Source organism: Rhineura floridana, chromosome 3 (genome assembly GCF_030035675.1).
Source record: "Rhineura floridana isolate rRhiFlo1 chromosome 3, rRhiFlo1.hap2, whole genome shotgun sequence".
Classification (NCBI taxonomy): domain Eukaryota; kingdom Metazoa; phylum Chordata; class Lepidosauria; order Squamata; family Rhineuridae; genus Rhineura; species Rhineura floridana.
The window spans coordinates 219504281-219526414 of record NC_084482.1 but is presented as its reverse complement, the minus strand read 5'-3'; the positions used below and the strand labels follow the sequence as shown (position 1 = coordinate 219526414).

At 46.5% G+C, this 22134-nt stretch overlaps 2 protein-coding genes across 2 annotated transcripts in view; both read left to right on the top strand.

Moving 5' to 3' along the window:
- Window positions 1-21911, top strand: part of LOC133381656 (zinc finger protein 420-like) — a 58681-nt gene extending 36770 nt beyond the window's left edge. Inside the window, exon 7 of the mRNA XM_061621005.1 lies at window positions 20591-21911. Within this exon, the coding sequence (XP_061476989.1) occupies window positions 20591-21378 (788 nt within the window). The 3' untranslated portion in view covers window positions 21379-21911. The remainder of the gene's footprint in view (window positions 1-20590) is intronic.
- On the top strand, window positions 4258-12297 carry LOC133381672 (zinc finger protein 620-like). The gene is made up of 4 exons (XM_061621045.1): window positions 4258-4498; window positions 7777-7923; window positions 9078-9222; window positions 10623-12297. The coding sequence occupies exons 2-4, from the start codon at window positions 7849-7851 to the stop codon at window positions 10658-10660; spliced, it is 258 nt and encodes an 85-aa protein (XP_061477029.1). The 5' UTR covers window positions 4258-4498; window positions 7777-7848; the 3' UTR covers window positions 10661-12297.
- Window positions 21912-22134: the final 223 nt, after the last annotated feature.

Here is a 22134-nt window from a genome sequence, read left to right as displayed (position 1 = left end):
AACGGTATCGAAAGCCGCTGAGAGATCTAGGAGGACGAGGAAGGTATACTCTCCCCTATCTAACGCCCTCCTCATATCATCCACCAGAGCGACCAAGGCTGTTTCAGTTCCATGCCCAGTCCTGAAACCCGATTGGAATGGATCTAAGTAATCCGTTTCCTCCAAGTGTGTCTGTAACTGTCTGGCCACCACTCGCTCAATCACCTTGCCCAAGAATGGTAAATTAGAAACTGGGCGGAAGTTATTCAACTCTTGGGGATCCAAGGAGGGTTTTTTTAAGATGGGCTTTATCACCGCCTCCTTGAGGGCTGATGGCATTGCACCCTCTGTCAAGGATGCATTTACCACTGCCTTGATCCCTTTGCTCAGTCTCTCTTTGCAACTCATGATGAGCCACGAAGGGCAAGGATCAAGCAGACAGGTGGTTGGCGTCACAGTACTGAGCACCTTGTCCACTTCCTCAGAGGGAAGAGGCTGAAACCGATCCCACCGGACCGGAACGCAACTGGCCGACCCTGGCCTACTACCTGTATCCACGGCGAACGGAATCAAGCTCTTCAGGCGCTCGATTTTACCAGCAAAGTGTTTAGCAAAAATGTCACAGGAGATTTTAGATTGCTCCATGGGTTCCTGAGCAACTGGACCGACCAGGCTTCGGACCACCTGGAACAATCTCCTGGGACAACACTCTGCTGACGCAATAGAGGCAGCAAAGAAATCCCTCTTTGTTGCCTTTATTGCCACCTGGTAGGCAGCTATTGCCGCTCTAACCAGTGTCCGATCATCTTCAGTGCGAGATTTCCGCCACCGGCGCTCAAGTCGTCTCACCTCATGCCTCAGACCCCGCAACCGTGGTGTATACCAGGGTGCTGTCTCAGTTCTATTCAGGGGGAGAGGACGTTTCGGAGCCACCCTATCCAAAGCCCCAGTGATCTCCCTATTCCACTCCATCACCAGGGCTTCGGTCGGGTGTCCTTCAGTCAGCTCCAAATCACCCAGCGCATTCAGGAATCCCTGCGGTTCCATCAGGCGTCTGGGGCGGACCATCCTAATAGGTCCTTGTCCCCTGCGGAGGGTGTGCGGCATCGAGAGATCTATATTCACCAGATAGTGATCTGACCATGACACAGGGTTAGAAGAAACATCCCCCAAACTACTCCTAGCATGTTCACATACATCCTAAAAGAATACCTCGGTCCTGGACCTTGATCCTATGAAGGTGCTTTGTCAGTTAAAGACCAAGGTCAGATTTCCTCCATGCTGACCCATGTCAGAACCAGGGAGCCACTTCCGTGAATTCTTGTAAAAATGTTTTTTTCCAGCTCTGCTCCTGAGTCGCACAGAGGCTCTGGGATGTTGCCAAAGCGATGTTTCCCCCCCCCCCTTATAATTACTCTTCTTCTTGCCAAAGCTCCAGGGATTTCACCAAAGATTGCCTGTGAGAGCAATTGTGTAAACATCAGATTCAAGGGCAAAGTGCGGTAACTTCTTGCCCTCTGTCTCAAAGGTTTGATGCATGACATATCCCCTGGGCTACTGAGAGCCTGTCATTTCCATTCCCACATCCCCAGAGCGATCCTGGGTTTGTTTGAGCACTTGATGAGATCCGGTCTCTGAAAGGATCAACATTTGAGACACCTGACCAGCTGTTTTCTTCTTCTTTTCAATATACAGTGACTCTGGGCAACTTCTATTTCCTCAACAACAACTTTGGCTTCCTTTCCCCCCCCCATCAGATCTATTTTCCTTTTTCAAAAAACAGACTCTGCTAATCTCTCTTGAGCGCAACAAGTCCCCCCACCCCCGGCAATCTCTTCATTCTGGTTTCACACATCTGCCCTGGCCTCTCCCAACAATGTCATGACTTCTCCCGAGACATATTTGTTCCAACAAACCCTCACAGCTTCAGCTGCAGCCAAGAGGCCATTTCCCACTCTTCTTCCTTGAAAGTCCATGTGATGCGTCCTTCCCTGGCTCTCCCTGTCAGGTTCCTACCTGCTCGTGGTTACTGCCTGTCTCTAGGCACCACCAGGGACTCCACCAGTCCGGACCGCTCTCTCTTATGATTTCTCTCCCCGCTCTAGCACAGATCTCAACAGATCCCCCTGCTAGGCAACCACCAGTAACGTCCCAATACTAGTATTCCCAGAGACTCTGAATACTGGTATTGTTATTCTCTTCACCGCTGCCACCATTTGTTACAGTTCCCCTTCAGCCTTGGTCATTACCTTACCCTCCCTTCTGGTCTGTGAAACCCCAGTCAAGGATCAGGCCTTTGGTAAACCAAATTAAGTATTTATTAAAGATAACAAAGCTAACAAGATTAACAAGATTTCTTCTTAAGGCACATAAGCATATGGTTTTACTCAATACTAATCCGAACTCCACCTCCCTCCTGGTAAACAACTCTCTAAACCCCACCAAGCAATCCACTCTTTCTCTTCTCCCCACAGATTCCACAATTCACCACCTCACATTCACCCAGATTTACCTGTCATCCTTTCATTTATACTGTCAGCCATTTTAAACATTCAGCCAATCATCAAGCATTCTATTGCCCATTCACTCCCCCTCCTCTTTCACTACTTACCATGTATACTCTAAACAACCAGCACTTACCATATATGCACTAATATATAGGAACATCACAGCCCCCCATTCCTGCTTCCCCCATTTAGCCTAACTGCCCCCCAGCTGCCCCCTTCTTCCACATTCCAATCCCCTTAGCAACAGTTGCTAAGGCTGCCCAGAACAGCCTCACCCTTACCCACTCACGTTTTATTTAACTCCAGGGAACTAGCCTTGATGGGATGCTTGCTTCGTCTTTCTCTTTTGGACTTAATCTGTTTTGTAAGGGTTAAGTACCTGTTTAATATGACCGAGTGGATCCAGGGTGTGGCCAACGCATCTTTGCAGGAGGGAGTGGTCCCAGCCACCTGAAAGAGGTGGTGATCCTCAAAAAGCCCTCCCTGGACTGGGGATGGGTGGGAATTCCCATTCAGTTCGCATTTCAAGCTGGATTTATCCAAATACACAAGTTCCAACACAATATGTGAACTGAAACACAGCGACCCTTCGAAATTGGCGCATATTTGAATTTTGTGAAGCAGTTTGCCAAGCAATGTTTACAAAAATGCATACATTAGTGAAATGTGTGCCCCAGAAATGAATATACGAGTGGAGAAATAACGTGCAGAAATGCACTGGCTGGTGCTCCCAGAAAGGGAACAGGTCTGCAACACACACACCCGTCCCGTCGCTGCTCTTTGAAGCAGCCCCCACAGCCCCATTCGACCCCCTGGCATCGGAAGCTGCAAGGAGCAGCGTGGGGCAGCTTGCAAAGGGCTCAGGCAGACTGTGCCTCCCTCTGAGGAAGAGGCACCTGCAGCCCCATTTAGGAGGCCCTCCTTGTCCCCCCATACACTGAATGACCCCTATGTTGCACCTACCTATTTATTTATTTATGCATTTATATCTCATTTTTCCTCCAAGTGGCACCCGTAACGTGGGGGCAAATGCACAAGCGCAGGCTCCCTTCATGCCAGTCCCAGCCCCACACCCTCCCCCCTTTTGAATGGAGACCCCCGTCTTCCTGTCCCCTTCTCTATTGTGCCCCCCTTTCTGATGAAGACTTCCTGCTGCCGGTGGGGGAAGGAGGGGAACTCGAGGGGGGTTGCATTTGCACCCCTCCCCAACAGACAGGAGGGAGAAACATTTTGGCAGTGGGGGGGGCGGAAGCAGCTCTTGCCACTCAGTCCTCCGATGGGTTAAGGAAAAGAGTTCTGGTTCCTAGACAGGCAGGAAGTCTTCATCACAGGGAGGGGGAAGAATATTGAAGGGGAAGTGAGTCTTCATTTATATTCCGGGTAATCAGGCCCAGAGAGGAGGAGGCTGGAGTGTGCAGAGGACAAAGAGGTGCAACGGGGGGGCGGCGGCGGCGGCGGCGGATTTGGTATTTTTGTGGGGGGGAGTGGGGAAAGGGGGGAAGAGCCCCACTCCCCCTTTCCCTCTGGGGGTCCCTGGTGCATTCAGTCCATTTGCAAAGGGGGTCTGAAGTGCCGCGGGGTTTGCCTTGCAAGGCCCTCTTGGAAGCCAGAGCCCGGGCAAGGGGATGCAGCTCTGCAGGAGGGAACTTGGGGGGTGGCTGTGTGTTGGGGGGTTGGTGTCCTGTGTTGGTTTTGAGTGCCACAGGTGGAGAAGGGCAGCTGCCTTTGCAATTCCTGGGCCTGATGGGACTGGTGGGGGGAGGGAAGAGAAGGAAGATTTGCTTTGTGGGAGGGGGAGGGGGTTGATGGAAGAGCCCCCCCTTCCCTCTGGGAATCCATAGAAAGTGGGGGGAGGCTGATCCACGCAGTCCAGCTGCAAAGTGTGGCCAATACTGTTTCCACTGAAGCTGCCCCCCCAACCCAAGTTTGTTTTTCCTAACAGCTAGAGTCATTGCTTAAGTAGCAGCATATCGTAATTGGTCCAGTGACAGTGTTGTTGCGATGACAAAGCGGTATGTACGTTAAACTGTATCTCACGCTGTGAGCTCCTTGAAGGAAGGCCTGGGTAAATATAGAGATATAGATGGGAGAGGTCATCAGGCGATTTGGAGTACAGTGCCATCAATATGCCGATGACACTCAGCAATATCTCTCCTTACCACCTGATTGCAGGGAGGGAGTGCTCATCCTAAAACACTGCCTGGAGGCTGTGAAGGGCTGGATGTGGGCTAACAAACTGAAACTTAATCCAAACAAGATGGAATTACTGCTGGTCAAGGGAAAAACTGCACCAGTGATGGGGTTGCAACCTGTTCTGGATGGGGTTGCAGTCCCCTTGAAGGAGCCGGTCCGCAGTTTGGGAGTCCTCCTGGATCCTGCCCTGCTGCTTGAATATCAGGTGGCTGCGGTAGCCAGGAGTGCTTTTGGCCAACTCAAACTCGTCTGCCAGCTGCGTCCATTCCTGGAAGCAGTTGACTTGGCCACAGTGACATGCACTGGTGACATCGAGGCTTGATTACTGTAACACACTCTTTTGGGAGGGACTGGAGGTAGAGCCTGAAACCGATTTTATGCCTTCTACGTTAAATTTTACCCTTGTAGTCCCCTTTAGTACCACTCCCTATACGTGTGTATGTGTGTGTTGTATTTTATGTATTTTAATTGTATTTTATGTATTTTAATTTAATGTTTTTGTGATTTCATTTTTTACAATATTATTATGTATGTGTTTGATTTTATTTTTCTAAGCCGTCCTGAGCGCCCTATTATAGGGTAGAAGGGCAGGATAGAAATATTTTAAATACATTTTAAATACACCAGGCCTTTATTTCACTTTGGATGGCCATGACTTCTCCCAAAGAATCCTGGGAAGTGTAGTTAGTGAAGGGTGCTGAGAGTTACTAGGAGACGCCCTGTTCCCCTCACAGACTTTCAGTCAGAGCGGCTGACTGTTGAACCATTCTGGCCACTGGAGCTCTGTCAGTGGAATAGCAGTCTCCTCTCAGCACCCTTCACAAACTACACTTCCCAGGATTCTCTGGGGGAAGCCATGCCTGTCTCACATGAAATCAAGGTTTGGTGTGGGTGTGGCCCCCTGAGTAGGCAAGCCCAGCAGCTGTGAGTCTGGCTTTTAGAACACTGACAGTTGGCCCTTACTAAGCTTGCCCGACACTGTCTTTCAGTTCAATGCAAAATGTCTTCAATTAATTAAAAATCAGCCAGGCATTTTTTTTAACTTTTAAACTGCAGAAGATGAAGGTCAGAGTATGGGGCAAGGTCAGTAATAGGATTACAGGTACCCTGTAAACATGGGTGATTTTTAATTAATTTCAACAGATTATGAGAACTCTAACAAAAATGTGCAATAGGTGTCTGGGTTTTTTCTCTCTCTTTTTACTCTTTGAACTCTTGATTCTCTCTGACTGTTTTGTGTAGTGCCATGGAAATTGGGAGGGTTGTTAAGCAAACATTTCTGAGTTCAGGACTATAAGTTTTGTAAGGTTCTGTTTGAAATGAGCTTATGAGAAGCATCAGATTGGCATGGGGGTATTTTCAATTTAACATTGAGGAATGCGAAAAATCCATGCTAACTATAGTATACAGCCGTTCACATGGCGGTATTACATATATTTATATATATATAAAGGATACCCTCGCTCTTTCTCTGATTGGTGCACGAGAGCGACGTTGGTGTCGTCACTCCTTGGGAACATCGCTTGAGTATGAGGAGATCTGAGGCAGTGGTTGAGTATCCTTTTCCATATTCTCCAATAGCTAAGGAAATCCTGATAAGCACAACCTGCTATGGAACCCCCAGTTCACTGCATAGGATTCTGGCGATAGAGATGCCAACAGATCCAGAAGCATTGTCTAAAAGGGAGAGCTTTTGGATTTACTCTCTGGACACATTGGCACCACATGGCCTGAACCTGGAGGACAGTACCACCACTATTTAGCTTCTGCAAAGGAAGCCCCTCTGAGCGTTCTATCCTCAAAGCTCTATAACTGCCACCTTGGTAACAGCATTTGTATGTTAGCAGCTGATGAAGGCGGACGCTGAAATGTTTTGTTAATACAATAAAAACCTCTGTTTTGTTAATTACATTCATATATTTTTAGGTGATTAACAGAATCCTTATAGGGATCCAGAGCAAGCTTGAGTGAAGTTCTGTTTATTGCTTTCAAAACTCTCTCTCTCTCCCCTCCCCCGCCACATACAGTACGGCCCCACTCATGCAGCAGGTTAGATACCAGACCCCCGCCAAAAAGCAAAACCGCCAAAAAGCGGATCAGCTATAGTGCGGGGATCTGGAACCTAACCGGCTGATCGTGCTGGAGGAGAAGACGCTACAGCTGATCTCCCCCTCCTCCGGCAGCTCGAGCGCGGGAGTCTGATCGCTCCGAGGAGGAGAAGATCAGTTTGAGCGCGCTACAGCTGATCTTCCCCTCCTCCGGCACGATCAGCTCCAGTGCGGGAGCTTGCTGGGGCAGATGGATGTTGTGGTTCAGAAACGTCTAAAGGTTCACTCGGATTATCCAAGTGGATGGTACCAAAAATGTGTCTTGCTTCTGCAAATAGTTCAACCCCTACTCCTTGCCCAGTAGGCTGAACCAGACTGAATGCAGAGCAGTATTCTTTTTCCCTGTTTCCCATGGCAAGACTTAGAGGCGTTTTGCATCCCCATGGAGCTCTGAGTTGGAGACATTAGACTGAACCCACCTCTTTTTTCTTTTCTTTTACAATGTGTGCAAAACCTGTTTTTTGCCAACTGTCAGGGACATGGCATGGAATTAATATCCATGTTGATTAAGTTTTTAATTACACGCATGATGGAAAGGGCTCAGTAACAAAAGGGCATGGAATTAATATCATGTGGATTAAGTTTCTAATTATACGCATGATGAAAAGGGTTCAATAACAAAGCCTGAAATGATTCACAAGTTGGAGGAGGGACTCTGTGGTGGGCAGGAAGGAAAGGCTTTGGGGAAGCAGGAGATGAGGGGAGAGAGGGCTGGATGGGCCAAGGGTGACAAAAGACACAAGAGGTGTCCAAGCATGGAGAAAAGTCTGGAAGAAACTGGGGAGGCCTCTGAGAGAGATTTGGGGCCTAACCTTTAATGCCCTGCGTAGATCGAGCATCCTGAACAAAAGTGAGCCCCAAAGAAAACAACACAGGAAAGGAACATGCCATTTTTAAATTTAGATTGAGGCTACTTATAATATTCAAACCCCTGGAACCCAAATATGCACGAAGGATGAAAACCCTCCCATCTCCTGTCTCTCCTGCAGGCCCTTGAGAGCTGCTCCCTACGTGGGAGTCCCAGAGCTGGCCTAGTTTACGCCTCCCTCTCAGGCAGCGCCATGGCCTCAGAGGCACCGTCCGGGTTGTCTCTTCTCTGGGATAGAGTGGAAAGAGCGGCCGGGCAGCCCCATCAGGTAAGGGAAGGCTCATTGGGGGAAGACAGAGGGGGCAGCATGGCTGTGTCTCCCTGTGCGTGGTGGGGAGGGCTCTGGGAGAAGACTACTTCTGAGGCTGCACAAGGAGAGCCTGCTGGATCAGGCCAATAGCCCGTCTCTTCCAGCACCCGGTTATGTTATGGTTTATATCTAGGCCACCTTTTGGGCAAAAAGGCCCCCAAGGCAGCTAACACAGAAATGGAAAAACACAAATACAAATAAAAACAATACAATTTTCAAACATTCAACCCAACAAAATTTTATCGTTTCTAAAAAGCAACAACAGCTAACAACCAAAAGCATCCATCTTCCTGGGAAAGGACAGTCCCCAGAAAAATGTCACTAAGAGCGGAGGAGCGGGGGCAAGGGAAGTGGACAAGCATGCCGCTTGATGGTCCCAGTCCAGTCCACCCGGTTCTTGCAGTGGCCGACCAGATGCCTATGGGGAGTCTGCAAGCAGGACCTTAACACGCGAGCACTCGCCCCACTTGTGGTTTGGTGGCACGTGTCTGGCAGAACTCGCGTGTACACATGTGACTCCTAAAATACACTCTTAAGACAGGTGGGATCTTTTTCGAGAGTCAATCGAGTGCTGCCCTGAAATTGTATGAGAGCAGCCTAAAATCCAGAAATACTCACCCCCCACAAAAGCTAAATAAAAAGTAACCATACTAATGCAATTAAAAGAAAAAGTGGGTGGAGCACGTCAAATGGAATGAAACTCAGAGATAAGCAGTGACTGGTTTTAAACTCATATCATGAAACGAGAGTGGGGTCAGTAAGGGAGTAATCCGAGCATGCCCCACTGGTCAGGCTGTTAGTCCAATATGAACCAAAGTGTAGCTGCCATGTTGCAATATCCTCCATGAATTCCCAGCATACTGCCTCTGACAGTGGAGGCAGAGCAGAGCAATTGTGGCTAGTAGCCATTGATAGGCTTATCCTCCGTGAATTCATTTAATTCTCTTTTAAAGCCATTCAATTGTCAGCCATCACTGCATGATCTCAGAGTGACCAAGGTATGGGGGCTATCACTCAATAAATGCCCACATTCAACTACCCTGTTACCCCATCCCCTTTCAGGATATGGCACATGTTGTAGAAATTCCCTTTTCCTCCTCTTCTTCTTCCAGGGTTTGTTGACTTTCCAGGCTGTCTTGACCTTTGAGGAGGTGGCCGTGTATTTCACGGAGGAGGAATGGGCCCTGCTGGATCCTGGCCAAAGAGCTCTGCACAGGGAAGTAATGGAGGAGAATTACGAGACGGTGGCCTCTCTCGGTAGGGACACTTTTCCCCACTTGACTGATGAATGCTGAAGATATGAATTTAGTACTTGTGCCATTTGCTACTGCACTGCAGGGATGTTGTAATGGAAATGGGTGTCTGGGCCCTGGATGTCTGGGGAGGGATCGCAGCTCAGGGGGAGAGAAGTAAAGCATGTAGAAGATGCTAGCTCCAATCCTGGCAGCTCCAAGTGGAGGCAGGATATGGTCAGCTAGGAGGTGGTGGGAAAGGTCTTTCTCTGCCTGAGACCCACTCTTAATTGTAGTAGTCAAGATTGCCCTAGATGGACAAATCTCCTGACCTGGTATAATGCAGCTTCCTCTGTTTTGTGGTTTTTTGATCATTTGCTTTGAAAAGCGTCCGTCCCTTGCAACATCCGCTGCCCCGATACCAAAAGACTTACCTTGGAGCAGGAAAAGAAGAAGGCAGGTGTTCCCAAGCCCTAATGGAGCATCTTCTGAATCCCCACTAGGTAATCGACACTCTGTGACTTGCAGTCTAAGCCCCCAATTGGAAGAGATGCTCCCCTGGAGCCTGGGACACCCACCGCCTTCCTTCCTCTGCCCAAAGGTCAGCTTTCGTCTTTGAATCAGGAGGAGGTAGCAAGGGCATCAAGGTGGGCTTAGCTGTGCTTGCATCAGGCTGTGCCCAGAGCTGTGCCCACCTGGATCTTGCCCGTATGCAGTGGAGTCGGGGCCTAGGCTCGCCGGGAAAGCAAGGAGGGAGGCACCACGAAAAGAGGGGAAACCCTCAAAGGCCTAGGCAGCAAACAGCCAAAAGGAAAAACAGAAGTGCTTTTATTGCTGCCCGACGCGATTCGGGTGACAGAGACCCTTTATCAAGGGCAATCTGTGAAGGCATACACATAAGCAGCATTAACATCAATTTTCAAACATTCTGTACATAATAATACATTTGTACATTAATATGTTAAAAACAGTTCCGTAATCTGCTGAACACTGGCTACACAAGCTCTAATCAATAAGGGAAAAGGGACCACTGGGATGGAACATAATGCAAACTTAGCACTTCACTTAAAAACTTCACTTGTGCACACATGACCCCAAAATGGAAGAGCTGTGCCCACCTGGATCTTGCCCAGATGCAGTAGAGTTGGGGTCTAGGGTCGCAACATCCTCAATAGGGACCAGAACCTCTGAAAGAACATTGCTGTGTTCCCCATATTGGGTTGCATTTCTACTGAGGAAGATTCACTGGTTGTTCCTGTCCAATTTCTCTCTGCTGGACCCCTTTTCATAGACAAATTACAACTGAATCATAAACTTGAAATCAAAATAAGGCTGCCATCCCAAGCATGCTTGATGGAAAGGTGATGATATATATTTTCAATATTTATTTGAAATCCTTATTCTCACATTTCCTCCAATTTGCAGCTCAGAGGATTTGGAGCAAGGTGTCTCCAGGATATTGATCACCCTCCAGGAGAGGCAGCGCAAGTCCTCAACCAGTGTCTGGTGGGACTAATGGGCTGGATGTTGGCCAAACAATTAAAGCTGAATCCAGACAAGATGGAAGTACTATGGGTGGGCAGTTCCCATGCCCAGGAATTGTCAGACCTACAAATTCTTAATGGGGTTGCACTCTCCCTTAAGGAGCAAGTGCATCATTTGGGAGCTGTTGCTGGAACCATTTTTGTTACTTGAGGCCCCAGAGAGAGAGAGAGAACGTGATTGATTGATTGACTGACTGACTGATTGATTGATTCTGTCACTGTGACTGATTATTGTTTTCAAACCATATTCCCTTTACCCACTTTTTGTCTAAACGCAATGACCCCAGATAGTGTAACCTTCCCTCATAGTGTTTCTCCAACCCCTTGTTCATTTTCGCTGTGCTTTTCTGAGCCGTGTCCGGTTTCTTTTGAGGTGAGGCAAACGGAACTGTACACAGTATTCCTAGTGTGGTCACATTATAAATTTCTAAAACAAATGATTAATAATACAAACCAACCATACACAATATTGTCCCTTACCCGCTTTTCTTCCCTTCCTCCGTAGTACTAGCAATATATGTGTGTGAGTGTTTGTTGCACGCTATATATCATATTTATATATGATAAGTGTGTGTTACATGTATTTGGGAAAAGTGACAAACTACCACCATTTCACAGCTGCTTCCAGTGCGGGTGTCTGTGATGTTCCCCATTGCAAGTCCTCCTCCCGCACTGCCAAGTCTTTCACCTGGGAGCCTGCTCCACCCCAGTCTCCCACCCTGTGGCACCTTCCTTCCCTCTCTCCAACTCAGGGAATCCTCCAGCTTCAACTCATTGACCATTCTCAGGGCGTTGCCACACCCTTGTTCCTCCTGATGTGGCGCTGCTCCCCCTCACACCAGTCACTGTTCAGTTTGCCATTCATTGGCATCCACGGTTATAATTGCTAGAAATATGGGGACCAGACCTTGCAAAGATCCATTCCCTGCTCTAGCTGCATGTCTGAGAAAGCTTCTCATATACACAGAGAGAGGGAGGGAGGGAGGAGGGATTATTATATATATATATGTACACAGAGAGAGAGACAGTTAACTAGACAGGTAGATAACTAGATTGACTGATTGATTTCTGATAACTGTGACTGATTATTTTTCGCAAACCAAGACACCAAAGTGCTGATGGTGTCCATCAGAGCATTTTTGGCTGCATACATAATGTATGTTGCAGTGGCTTCAATCTTAATTGCCATGAAGGAGATTTCCCCCAGAATTGCCCATTTGAAGTGCAGCCCTGACTTGCTTACTGGGGAAGGAGGAGGGACAGCTCCCAGGATGATTTTTGCTTTCGGTGAGATAAAATGATACAGCCCAAATGAAAACAGCTGGCTTTGCAAGGTTCCAAAATGTCATCCCGACCAGGCATGTCAATATGAGTTTTATGTCCAGTGAACACACATTCGCAAGTGCAAGACTGACTTTACTGGTTCCACGTGGTCTTATTCTATTCATGGAGTGCAGGGCTTACCAGATCAAAATTATACCTCTTCTTAGCTTTAAAAGCTATGTTTGGAGGGACTGAATATTTTCTGATCAAAAGTAACTAGTTTTCTCTCTTTCCTTGACAGAATTGGACCTCAATTTCTGTTGGGAAGAAAGTAAAGTCCCGTTTATCCAGGACCTCAAAGAAGAGGAGGCATCAGCAGGTAGATGCTTGGCTGTGTTGGGGGTCCTTTTCGGTCTGGGGATGGAAGGATTCTTCCACTCCTGTGTAATACTCCTAACACATTAACGCATCAGTGTGCGAGTTTTCCAAGAGGATACTGCCCTCGACTAGATTTCTAAATGTCTGTTTTATTTCCTTTCATATGATTTTAATACTGTTGCTTATTGGCTTTTCTTGGTTGCACTGTTGTTTTAATTATTTTGTCTTTAAACTGCACACCGGTTAGAGCAGGGCTTTGCAAGTCTCCCCTGCGTCCCCATTCAACCCCCAATGTGGGAGGTTTAAAAAAAGAACATGGTGAGATGGGCAAGGGCAAGCCTATGCAAAGCAGGCAAGCAGGACCTGAGGGCACTCTTCCCCATTGCGCTCTTCCCCCCGCACTGCCGATTCTTTCAGCTCCCAATAGATGGATGGATGGGTCTCCTGCTTTTTTTCAGTCCCCCCATTCCAACATAGCTTGAGGGCTCACGAGTACTGTAAAACTGGCCTCTTATACACTTTCTTATCAAAGGGTTCCTGGGGCCTTATCTGCTATTGCCTGTCGCTGCATCTCTTTAGTGCACCTCTTTAGGCTCTTCAAGAGATTAACCAGGCACTCCTGGTGGGACTTCTCTCTGCAACTTGTCAGCTTAACTTCGCTGTATATGGAACTTCCTCTGAAATAGCCAGAGTGTTGGCTGACTGCCTAGACTTCCTTATCTCTTGTAGTCTGTTTCATAAGAAAACATGGCTCTGTTCGGGAGGGAGGGCGGGAAAAAGCCCATTTATAAAAGAGAAAGTTTTTCCTCTATCCCACTTGTGTGTTAAAAAGCCGCATAGGCTAAGCAAATATAAAGAAATGTAAATGATTTTGGCACATTGTAAGCATATTTTAAGCCAATATCTGGGCTGGCTCATTACACAAGATTCCGCAATGTCATCCCCAACAGGCATTTCAAGATGAGTTTCATGTCCAGTGAATGCATATTCACAAGTGCAAGACTGACTCTACAGGTTCTTATTCTATTCATGGAGTGCAGGACTTACCAGATCAAAATTATACCTCTTGTTAGCTTTAAAAGGCTCTGTGTACAAGGACTGAGTATTTTCTGGTCAAAAGTAACTAGTTTTCTCTCTTTCCTTGACAGAATTGGACCTCAATTCCTGTTGGGAAGAAAGAAAAGCCCCGTTTATCCAGGACCTCAAAGAAGAGGAGGCATCAGCAGGTAGATGCTTGGCTGTGTTGGGGGTCCTTTTTGGTCTGGGAATGGAAGGATTCTTCCATTCCATTCTGACACATTAACCCATCAGTGTGCACGTTTTCCTAGAGGATATCTTAGATGGCTTTAAGGACATAAGAACATAAGAAGAGCCTGCCAGTGGCCCATCTAGTCCAGCATCCTGTTCTCACAGTGGCCAACCAGTCGCTCCATCCCCTTCATCATTCTGGTTGCCCTCTTCTGAACTTTTTCCAACTCTATAATATTCTTTTTGAGATGAGGCGACCAGAACTGTACACAGTATTCCAAATGCGGCCACACTATAGATTTATACAACGGTATTATGATCTCAGCTGTTTTATTTTCAATACCTTTCCTAATTATCCCTAGCATGGAATTTGCCTTTTTCACAGCTGCCGCACACTGGGTCGACATATTCATCGTGCTGTCCACTACAACCCCGAGGTCTCTCTCCTGGTCGGTCAACGCCTGTTCAGACCCCATGAGCGTATATGTGAAATTCAGATTTTTTGCTCCAATATGCATAATTTTACACTTGTTTTTTGGAGCTCTTCGCAATCCTTTTTTGTTTTAACAACCCTGAACAATTTAGTGTCGTCATCTTGTTGGATCAGGCCAGTGGCCCATCTCGTCAAGCGTCCTGTCCTCCCAGTGGCCAAGCAGATGCCTATGAGAACCGAGAAGCATACTGCCCTCAACGAGATTCCTGAATGTCTGTTTTATTTCCTTTCATGTGATTTTAATACTATTGATTTATTGGCTTTTGCTTGTATTGGTTACTTTGCCTTTTACCTGCACAACCCTTAGAGCAGGGCTTTGCAAGTCTCCCCCACTTCCCTGTCCGGTGCCCAATGTAGGAGGTTTAAAAAAAGAACACAGTGAGCCTGACAAAGGGAAGCCTATGAGAAGCGGACAAGCAGGACGCGAGTGCAAATTGCGAGCATGGTAAAGCTGCAAATCACTAGTTGAAAGCAGCCTTCTCTATTAAATGAGTGGCTTTTAAAGGCGGGGCGAAGGCTGCTTTTGGAAGGATCAACTGACCACAGGAGAAATCCCTCCTCCCATAAGGCAGCTGGTTCAAAAAGCAACAAACAGGAGCAAATAGGCATGCAAGAAATTCTTTTGGCAAGAGGAATTTCAGAATTTGAACGGTGCTGTGGGGGCTGCTTCAAAGAGCAGCGCTAGGAGTGAGGCTCTTCCCTCTCCATTCAGTGGTAACTGAGCAAGACCCCTTCAGCTCATAGGTGGGTGGGAGCATGCCTCGCTCCAGCAAAGGAGCAATCAGGAGCCCACTTTAAACTCTTGGTTGTATGAGCAGGTTGGTGTGGCTTCATGAAAACATCTTTGGCAAGCCAAAGGGCGAGACTTCCTGTTAGTGCCATACAACAATGGAACCAATTACCTAGAGAGGTAGTGGGCTTTCCGAAACTGGAGGCATTCAAGAGGCAGCTGGACAGCCATCTGTCGGGGATGCTTGGATTTGGATTCCTGTATCGAGTCCTGCTGTGACTCGGTGGTATGTAGTATTGCTGAGCCAAGCGACCCCCATCTTATAACTGTGTATTTGGTTTCTTTTCCTTGGTGTACAACTTTGCACTTATCTCTGCAACATTTCATTCCCTCTCTCATAACAGTAGAACTGGTGGACATCCAGTGACGCTGAACACTGGAAAATTAAGTAGAGACAAAACTTATTTACGCAGCATATCCTTCAGCTGTGGAATTCACTCCCCCAAGAGGCAGAGATGGCCAACAAATTGATTGGCTTTATAAGAGGATTAGACAAATAAATGGTGGATAGGGCTATCAGTGGCTACTAGTCATGATGTAGCAGCCAATGGCTCTAGCAGTGCTTTGCCTCCATGGTCAGTGGCGCTATGCTTCTGAATACAAGTTGCTGGAAGCTGCAGGAGGGGAGAGTGCTCTTGCACTCATGTCCTGCTGGTAAGCTTCCCATGGACATCTGATTGGCCACTGTGAAAACAGGATCCTGGACTAGATGGGCCATTGGCCTGATCCAGCAGGAGCTTCTCTGATTCTTCATGCCTAGATAATTTGGGTTCAGAACTAACTAGCTTGTCATTTTCTCGTAAAGGAATTTCAAAACCGGAGTTCATCTGTTGGCTGGAAGTACAGTATCCAGTTGGATCGGGCTGTGATGAAGGGTCAATATCAGCAGGTACCTTGGGAAAAGTTTTAATGGGAACAAAAGGACAATGCAAAATCTGTGGCTAAATTCAAAGGTTGCCGGTGAAATATATACCATGCTGTGTTTGAACTGGTAAGGAATTGCCCCTACAGTGCAGACCATCATCTCAGACTTGTGTAATGTGCCCCTTGGGCCAGCTTTGCCTTAGTTCAGAGATAGAGCACATGAGTTCTATGGAGAAGGTGCTAGGCTTAGTCCCTGGAATCTTCAGGGACAGCTTAATATTCAGCGCTGAGCGAGAGGGACCAGTGGTCTCCTTCAGTATAAGGCAACTGCTTATGTTCCTGTATTTCTAAAGACTACGTCTTCTGACTGCAGCCAAATTCATAGGAACCACTGAGCAGTGATCTGTGCCATGTTTGCTTTTTGACAGTCCTCCTGCACTTCTTTTACCCTTCACCCTGCTTCTTATTGCATATTCTTTTCTAAATGTATACCACAGTTGTGTTGCAGTAGGAGGAAAAACCAGACACATCTGGACATAAGAACATAAGAAGAGCCTGCTGGATCAGGCCAGTGGCCCATCTAGTCCAGCATCCTGTTCTCACAGTGGCCAACCAGGTGCCTGGGGGAAGCCCGCAAGCAGGACCTGAGTGCAATGACACTCTCCCCTCCTGAGGCTTCCGGCAACTGGTTTTCAGAAGCGTGCTGCCTCTGACCAGGGTGGCAGAGCACAGCCATCATGGCTAGTAGCCATTGATAGCCCTGTCCTCCATGAATTTGTCTAATCTCCTTTTAAAGCCATCCAAGCTGGTGGCCATTACTGCGTCTTGTGGGAGCAAATTCCATAGTTTAACTGTGCGCTGAGTAAAGAAGTACTTCCTTTTGTCTGTCCTGAATCTTCCAACATTCAGCTTCTTTGAATGTCCACGAGTTCTAGTATTATGAGAGAGGGAGAAGAATTTTTCTGTATCCACTTTCTCAATGCCATGCATAATTTTATACACTTCTATCATGTCTCCTCTGACCCGCCTTTTCTCTAAACTAAAAAGCCCCAAATGCTGCAACCTTTCCTCGTAAGGGAGTCGCTCCATCCCCTTGATCATTCTGGTTGCCCTCTTCTGAACCTTGTAATATCCTTTTTTTGAGATGAGGCGACCAGAACTGTACACAGTATTCCAAATGCGGCTGCACCATAGATTTATACAATGGCATTATATTGGCTGTTTTATTTTCAATACCTTTCCTAATTATCCCTAGTATGGAATTTGCCTTTTCAGAGCTGCCGCACACTGGGTTGACATTTTCATCGTGCTGTCCACTAGAACCCCGAGGTCTCTCTCCTGGTCGGTCACCGCCAGTTCAGACCCCATGAGCGTATATGTGAAATTAAGATTTTTTGCTCCAATATGCATAATTTTACACTTGTTTATATTGAATTGCATTTGCCATTTTTCCACCCATTCACTCAGTTTGGAGAGGTCTTTTTGGAGCTCTTCGCAATCCCTTTTTGTTTTAACAACCCTGAACAATTTAGTGTCGTCAGCAGACTTGGCCACTTCACTGCTCATTCCTAATTCTAGGTCATTAATGAACAAGTTGAAAAGTACAGGTCCCAATACCGATCCTTGAGGGACTCCACTTTCTACAGCCCTCCATTGGGAGAACTGTCTGTTTATTCCTACTCTCTGCTTTCTGCTTCTTAACCAATCCCTTATCCACAAGAGGACCTCTCCTCTTATTCCATGACTGCTAAGCTTCCTCAGAAGTCTTTGGTGAGGTACCTTGTCAAATGCTTTTTGAAAGTCTAAGTACACTATGTCCACTGGATCACCTCTATTTATATGCTTGTTGACACTATAGGTTACTGAGGCAGGACTTTCCTTGCAGAAGCCATGCTGGCTCTGCTTCACCAAGGCTTGCTCTCTATGTGCTTAGTCAATCTAGCTTTAATAATACTTTCTACCAGTTTTCCAGGGACAGAAGTTAAGCTAACTGGCCTGTAATTTCCGGGATCCCCTCTGGATCCCTTTTTGAAGATTGGCGTTACATTGGCCACTTTCCAGTCCTCAGGCACGGAGGAAGACCTGAGGGACAAGTTACATATTTTAGTTAGCAGATCAGCAATTTCACATTTGAGTTCTTTGAGAACTCTCGGGTGGATGCCATCTGGGCCCGGTGATTTGTCAGTTTTAATATTGTCAATTAAGCCTAGAACTTCCTCTCTCGTTACCACTATTTGTCTCAGTTCCTCAGAATCCCTTCCTGCAAATGTTAGTTCAGGTTCAGGGATCTGCCCTATATCTTCCACTGTGAAGACAGATGCAAAAAAATCATTTAGCTTCTCTGCAATCTCCTTATCGTTCTTTAGTACACCTTTGACTCCCTTATCATCCAAGGGTCCAATCGCCTCCCTAGATGGTCTCCTGCTTTGAATGTATTTATAGAATTTGTTGTTGTTGGTTTTTATGTTCTTAGCAATGTGCTCCTCAAATTCTTTTTTAGCATCCCTTATTGTCTTCTTGCATTTCTTTTTCCAGAGTTTGTGTTCCTTTTTATTTTCTTCGTTCGGACAAGACTTCCATTTTCTGAAGGAAGACTTTTTGCCTCTAAGAGCTTCCTTGACTTTGCTCATTAACCATGCTGGCATCTTCTTGGCCCTGGCGGTACCTTTTCTGATCTGCGGTATGCACTGCAGTTGAGCTTCTAATATAGTGTCTTTAAACAACTTCCAAGCATTTTCGAGTGATGTGACCCTCTGGACTTTGTTTTTCAGCTTTCTTTTTACCAATCCCCTCATTTTTGTGAAGTTTCCTCTTTTGAAGTCAAATGTGACCGTGTTGGATTTTCTTGGCAATTGGCCATTTACATGTATGTTTAATTTAATAGCACTATGGTCACTGCTCCCAATCGGTTCAACAACACTTACATCTCTCACCAGGTCCCGGTCCCCACTGAGGATTAAGTCCAGGGTTGCCATCCCTCTGGTCGGTTCCATGACCAACTGGTCTAGGGCACAGTCATTTAGAATATCTAGAAATTTTGCTTCTTTGTCATGACTGGAACACATATGCGGCCAGTCTATGTCCGGGTAGTTGAAGTCACCCATTACTACCACATTTCCTAGTTTGGATGCTTCCTCAATTTCATATCTCATCTCCAGGTCTCCCTGAGCATTTTGATCAGGGGGACGATAGATCGTTCCCAGTATTAAGTCCCTCCTGGGGCATGGTATCACCACCCACAACGATTCTGTGGAGGAGTCTGCCTCTTTTGGGGTTTCGAGCTTGCTGGATTCAATGCCTTCTTTCACGTATAGTGTCAGGCCCAGGATGTGACTCAGGAACCAGACCAACGGCTGTAGTTAATTCGTGTTTTATTAGGGTAATGTCCAAACAAAGACTGCGTTTTCTCATGAAGCAATACAGGGATACAGGTCCTGCGGCATTGGGAGAAAGTTGACAGAGCAAGGGACTTCTTCCAGCCTGTTCTTTAAGAAGGGGCCAAACGGGCACGCAATCTTTCGCTCCTCCTTAACTGCCCCTCAGGTACTGCCCGCCTTCCCCCCCTTCTCTCCTGTCTTTTCAGCTGTCTGCGTGTGCACGGTGAGGGGGGAAGCATCACCCCCTCCTCTTCTGAAGTTTCCGATTCCAGGATGGGGGATAGGGGAGGGGCTGATGGTAAACTGCCTCCCCGCTTTTCGGCTGTGAGCAGCCCTCCCTCTTTCCCCTCTTGCTCTGAGCCTGAAAGAGGGGGAGGCATGAGAATGTCCAGGGAGGGCTCAGGCTCCCCGTTGCTAAGCGACCTTATCACTGGCAGTTCCTCTGTTTCGTCTTCGCTCCAAAGGGGGGAAGTTCCTCCCCCTTCCCTCTGCCATCCATCCGAATACTCTTCTCCCAACTCTCCGGGATCCAGCTCCCCGGGATTGGGACCCCAGCTCTGCCTTCCGACATATAGAGCGAGTCCGCCACCAATACGTCCTTCCCTGTCCTTCCGATATAGTTTATATCCAGGGATAACCGTATCCCACTGGTTTTCTCCATTCCACCAGGTCTCCGTTATGCTCACTATATCAATGCTCTCCTCTAAGACCAAGCACTCCAGTTCTCCCATCTTGGTTCGCAGGCTCCTAGCATTAGCGTACAGGCACTTGTAAGCAGTGTCTCTCTTCAAGTGTCTTTGGCACTTGTGGTTTGGCCTGTGGTAATTTTGCTCTTCTGAATTTTTATCCTGTGCCCCTGCTCTCACAATGCCTACTTCTAGGCCTACCCCTTTTAAAATTTCATCATTTCTTTGGTTTTTATCCCAGGGGGGAGGTTTATTCCGAACCGGACCTTTCTCAGCTCCTGTCGGGTTTCCCCCCTCAGTCAGTTTAAAAGCTGCTCTGGCACCTTTTTAATTCTAAGTGCCTTGTGGATAAGGACTTCAAGTGGCATGTGGACCAAAATGGAATTCATGTTGTTGTTTGAGATTGTAGAATGTTTGGGGAACCTTCCAAAGTTGGAAAGGGGGAGAATTGTGGAGATGCAAAAATCAAGATTCGTCTAAGTGAAGTTGATCTGTGATGAGATTCTTTGTTTTTGCCTTGATATTCAATCATGACTTTTTTCTCCCCTTTGACAGATGTTGTGGAGAAGAATGAGAATGACGGGGAACCACAGATGGTGTCATCAGCAATAGCCGAGTGCGAAGTACAGAAAGAGTTCTTTGGAAATCATGAGGGACCAAAACAGCATGAAAAAAACCCCAAAGAGGAGAAACCATTTCAATGCATGGAGTGTGGAAAGAGCTTCTGTTCGAGGAGTAAATTAACCGCACATCAAAGAACACACACAGGGGAGAAACCATTTCAATGCATGGAGTGTGGAAAGAGTTTCAGTATGAGGAGTAACCTAACCATTCATCAAAGAATACACACAGGGGAGAAACCATTTAAGTGCACACAATGTGGGAAGAGCTTCACTCAGAGTAGTTATGTTACTTTACATCAAAGAATGCACACAGGGGAGAAACCATATAAATGTAGGGAGTGTGGAAAGAGCTTTAGTCAGACCAGTAGTCTTTCTGAACATTACAGAACCCACACAGGGGAGAAACCATGTAAATGCGTGATATGTGGAAAGGGCTTTAGTAACAATAGTAAACTGACATTACATCACAGGACACACACTGGGGAGAAGCCTTTTAAATGCATGGAGTGTGGAAAGAGCTTCAGTCGGAAAACTCACCTTTCGTTACATGAAAGAATCCACACACAGGAGAAACCATTTAAATGCATGGAGTGTGGAAAGAGCTTCAGTGTGAGCAGTAATCTTAATTCACATTACAGAATACACACAGGGGAGAAACCATATAAATGCACACAATGTGGGAAGAGCTTCAGTCAGAGCAGTTACGTCACTCTACATGAAAAAATACACACAAAGGAGAAACCATTTAAATGCATGGAGTGTGGAAAGAGTTTCAGTCGGAGCAGTAATCTTTGTTTACATCAGAGAACACATATAGGGGAGAAACCATATGGATGCAGGGAGTGTGGAAAGAGCTTTAGTCAGAGTATTCACCTCATATTACATCACAGAAAGCACATGGGAGACATCATTTAAGTGCATGGAGTGTGGAAAGAGCTTCGGTGTGAGCAGTAATCTTAATTCACATTACAGAATACATATGGGAGAAACCATATAAATGCACACGATGTGGGAAGAGCTTCAGTCAGAGCAGTTTTGTTATTTTACTTGAAAAAATACATCACAGGGACTTCCGGGAAGGGTGACTTAGCCTGTGCCTGCTTTTGAGACGGGCTCCTGCCTCAAAAGAAGCTTATTCAGATATATCAGTCAGTTTTTTCTTTTTTTTTTGACTGATTAAACTTCTCCCGGGTAGGGAGAAACGAAGAGATTAACCTCAAAGCCTATTTTTGTTGGGACGACCAGATCTCATTAATTTATGGGACGAGGTCCAGCCGACGAAGGTGGGACGGATTTTCAACAGCAAGCTCTATCTGTTAAAGCGAACGTTCATCTTATCTTCTAAGAGAGAACGCACTAACAGGCAAGCACCCTTCTTTCTATATTTTTCTTTTACTTGACTTAAATTGTTGCTGTTTAAAAGAGATTTGCCAGATTGATCGGTTTTTGACATCTCACTGGGGAGCCATAACTTCTCTCTGCTACGCACTAATTAATAGCTTATCTCTGTTTTTGTTGCAAAAAGCTGTCCTGGATTTGCATTCTAAAGATATACACAGAAGAGGGATTTCTATTCCAGATTTTTATTTTGAAGAATATTATACTGTCTGAGACTACTCTCTTTTTGGTCTATTTTATTTTGACGAATCTGTTTCTTGACGACTGCCATTA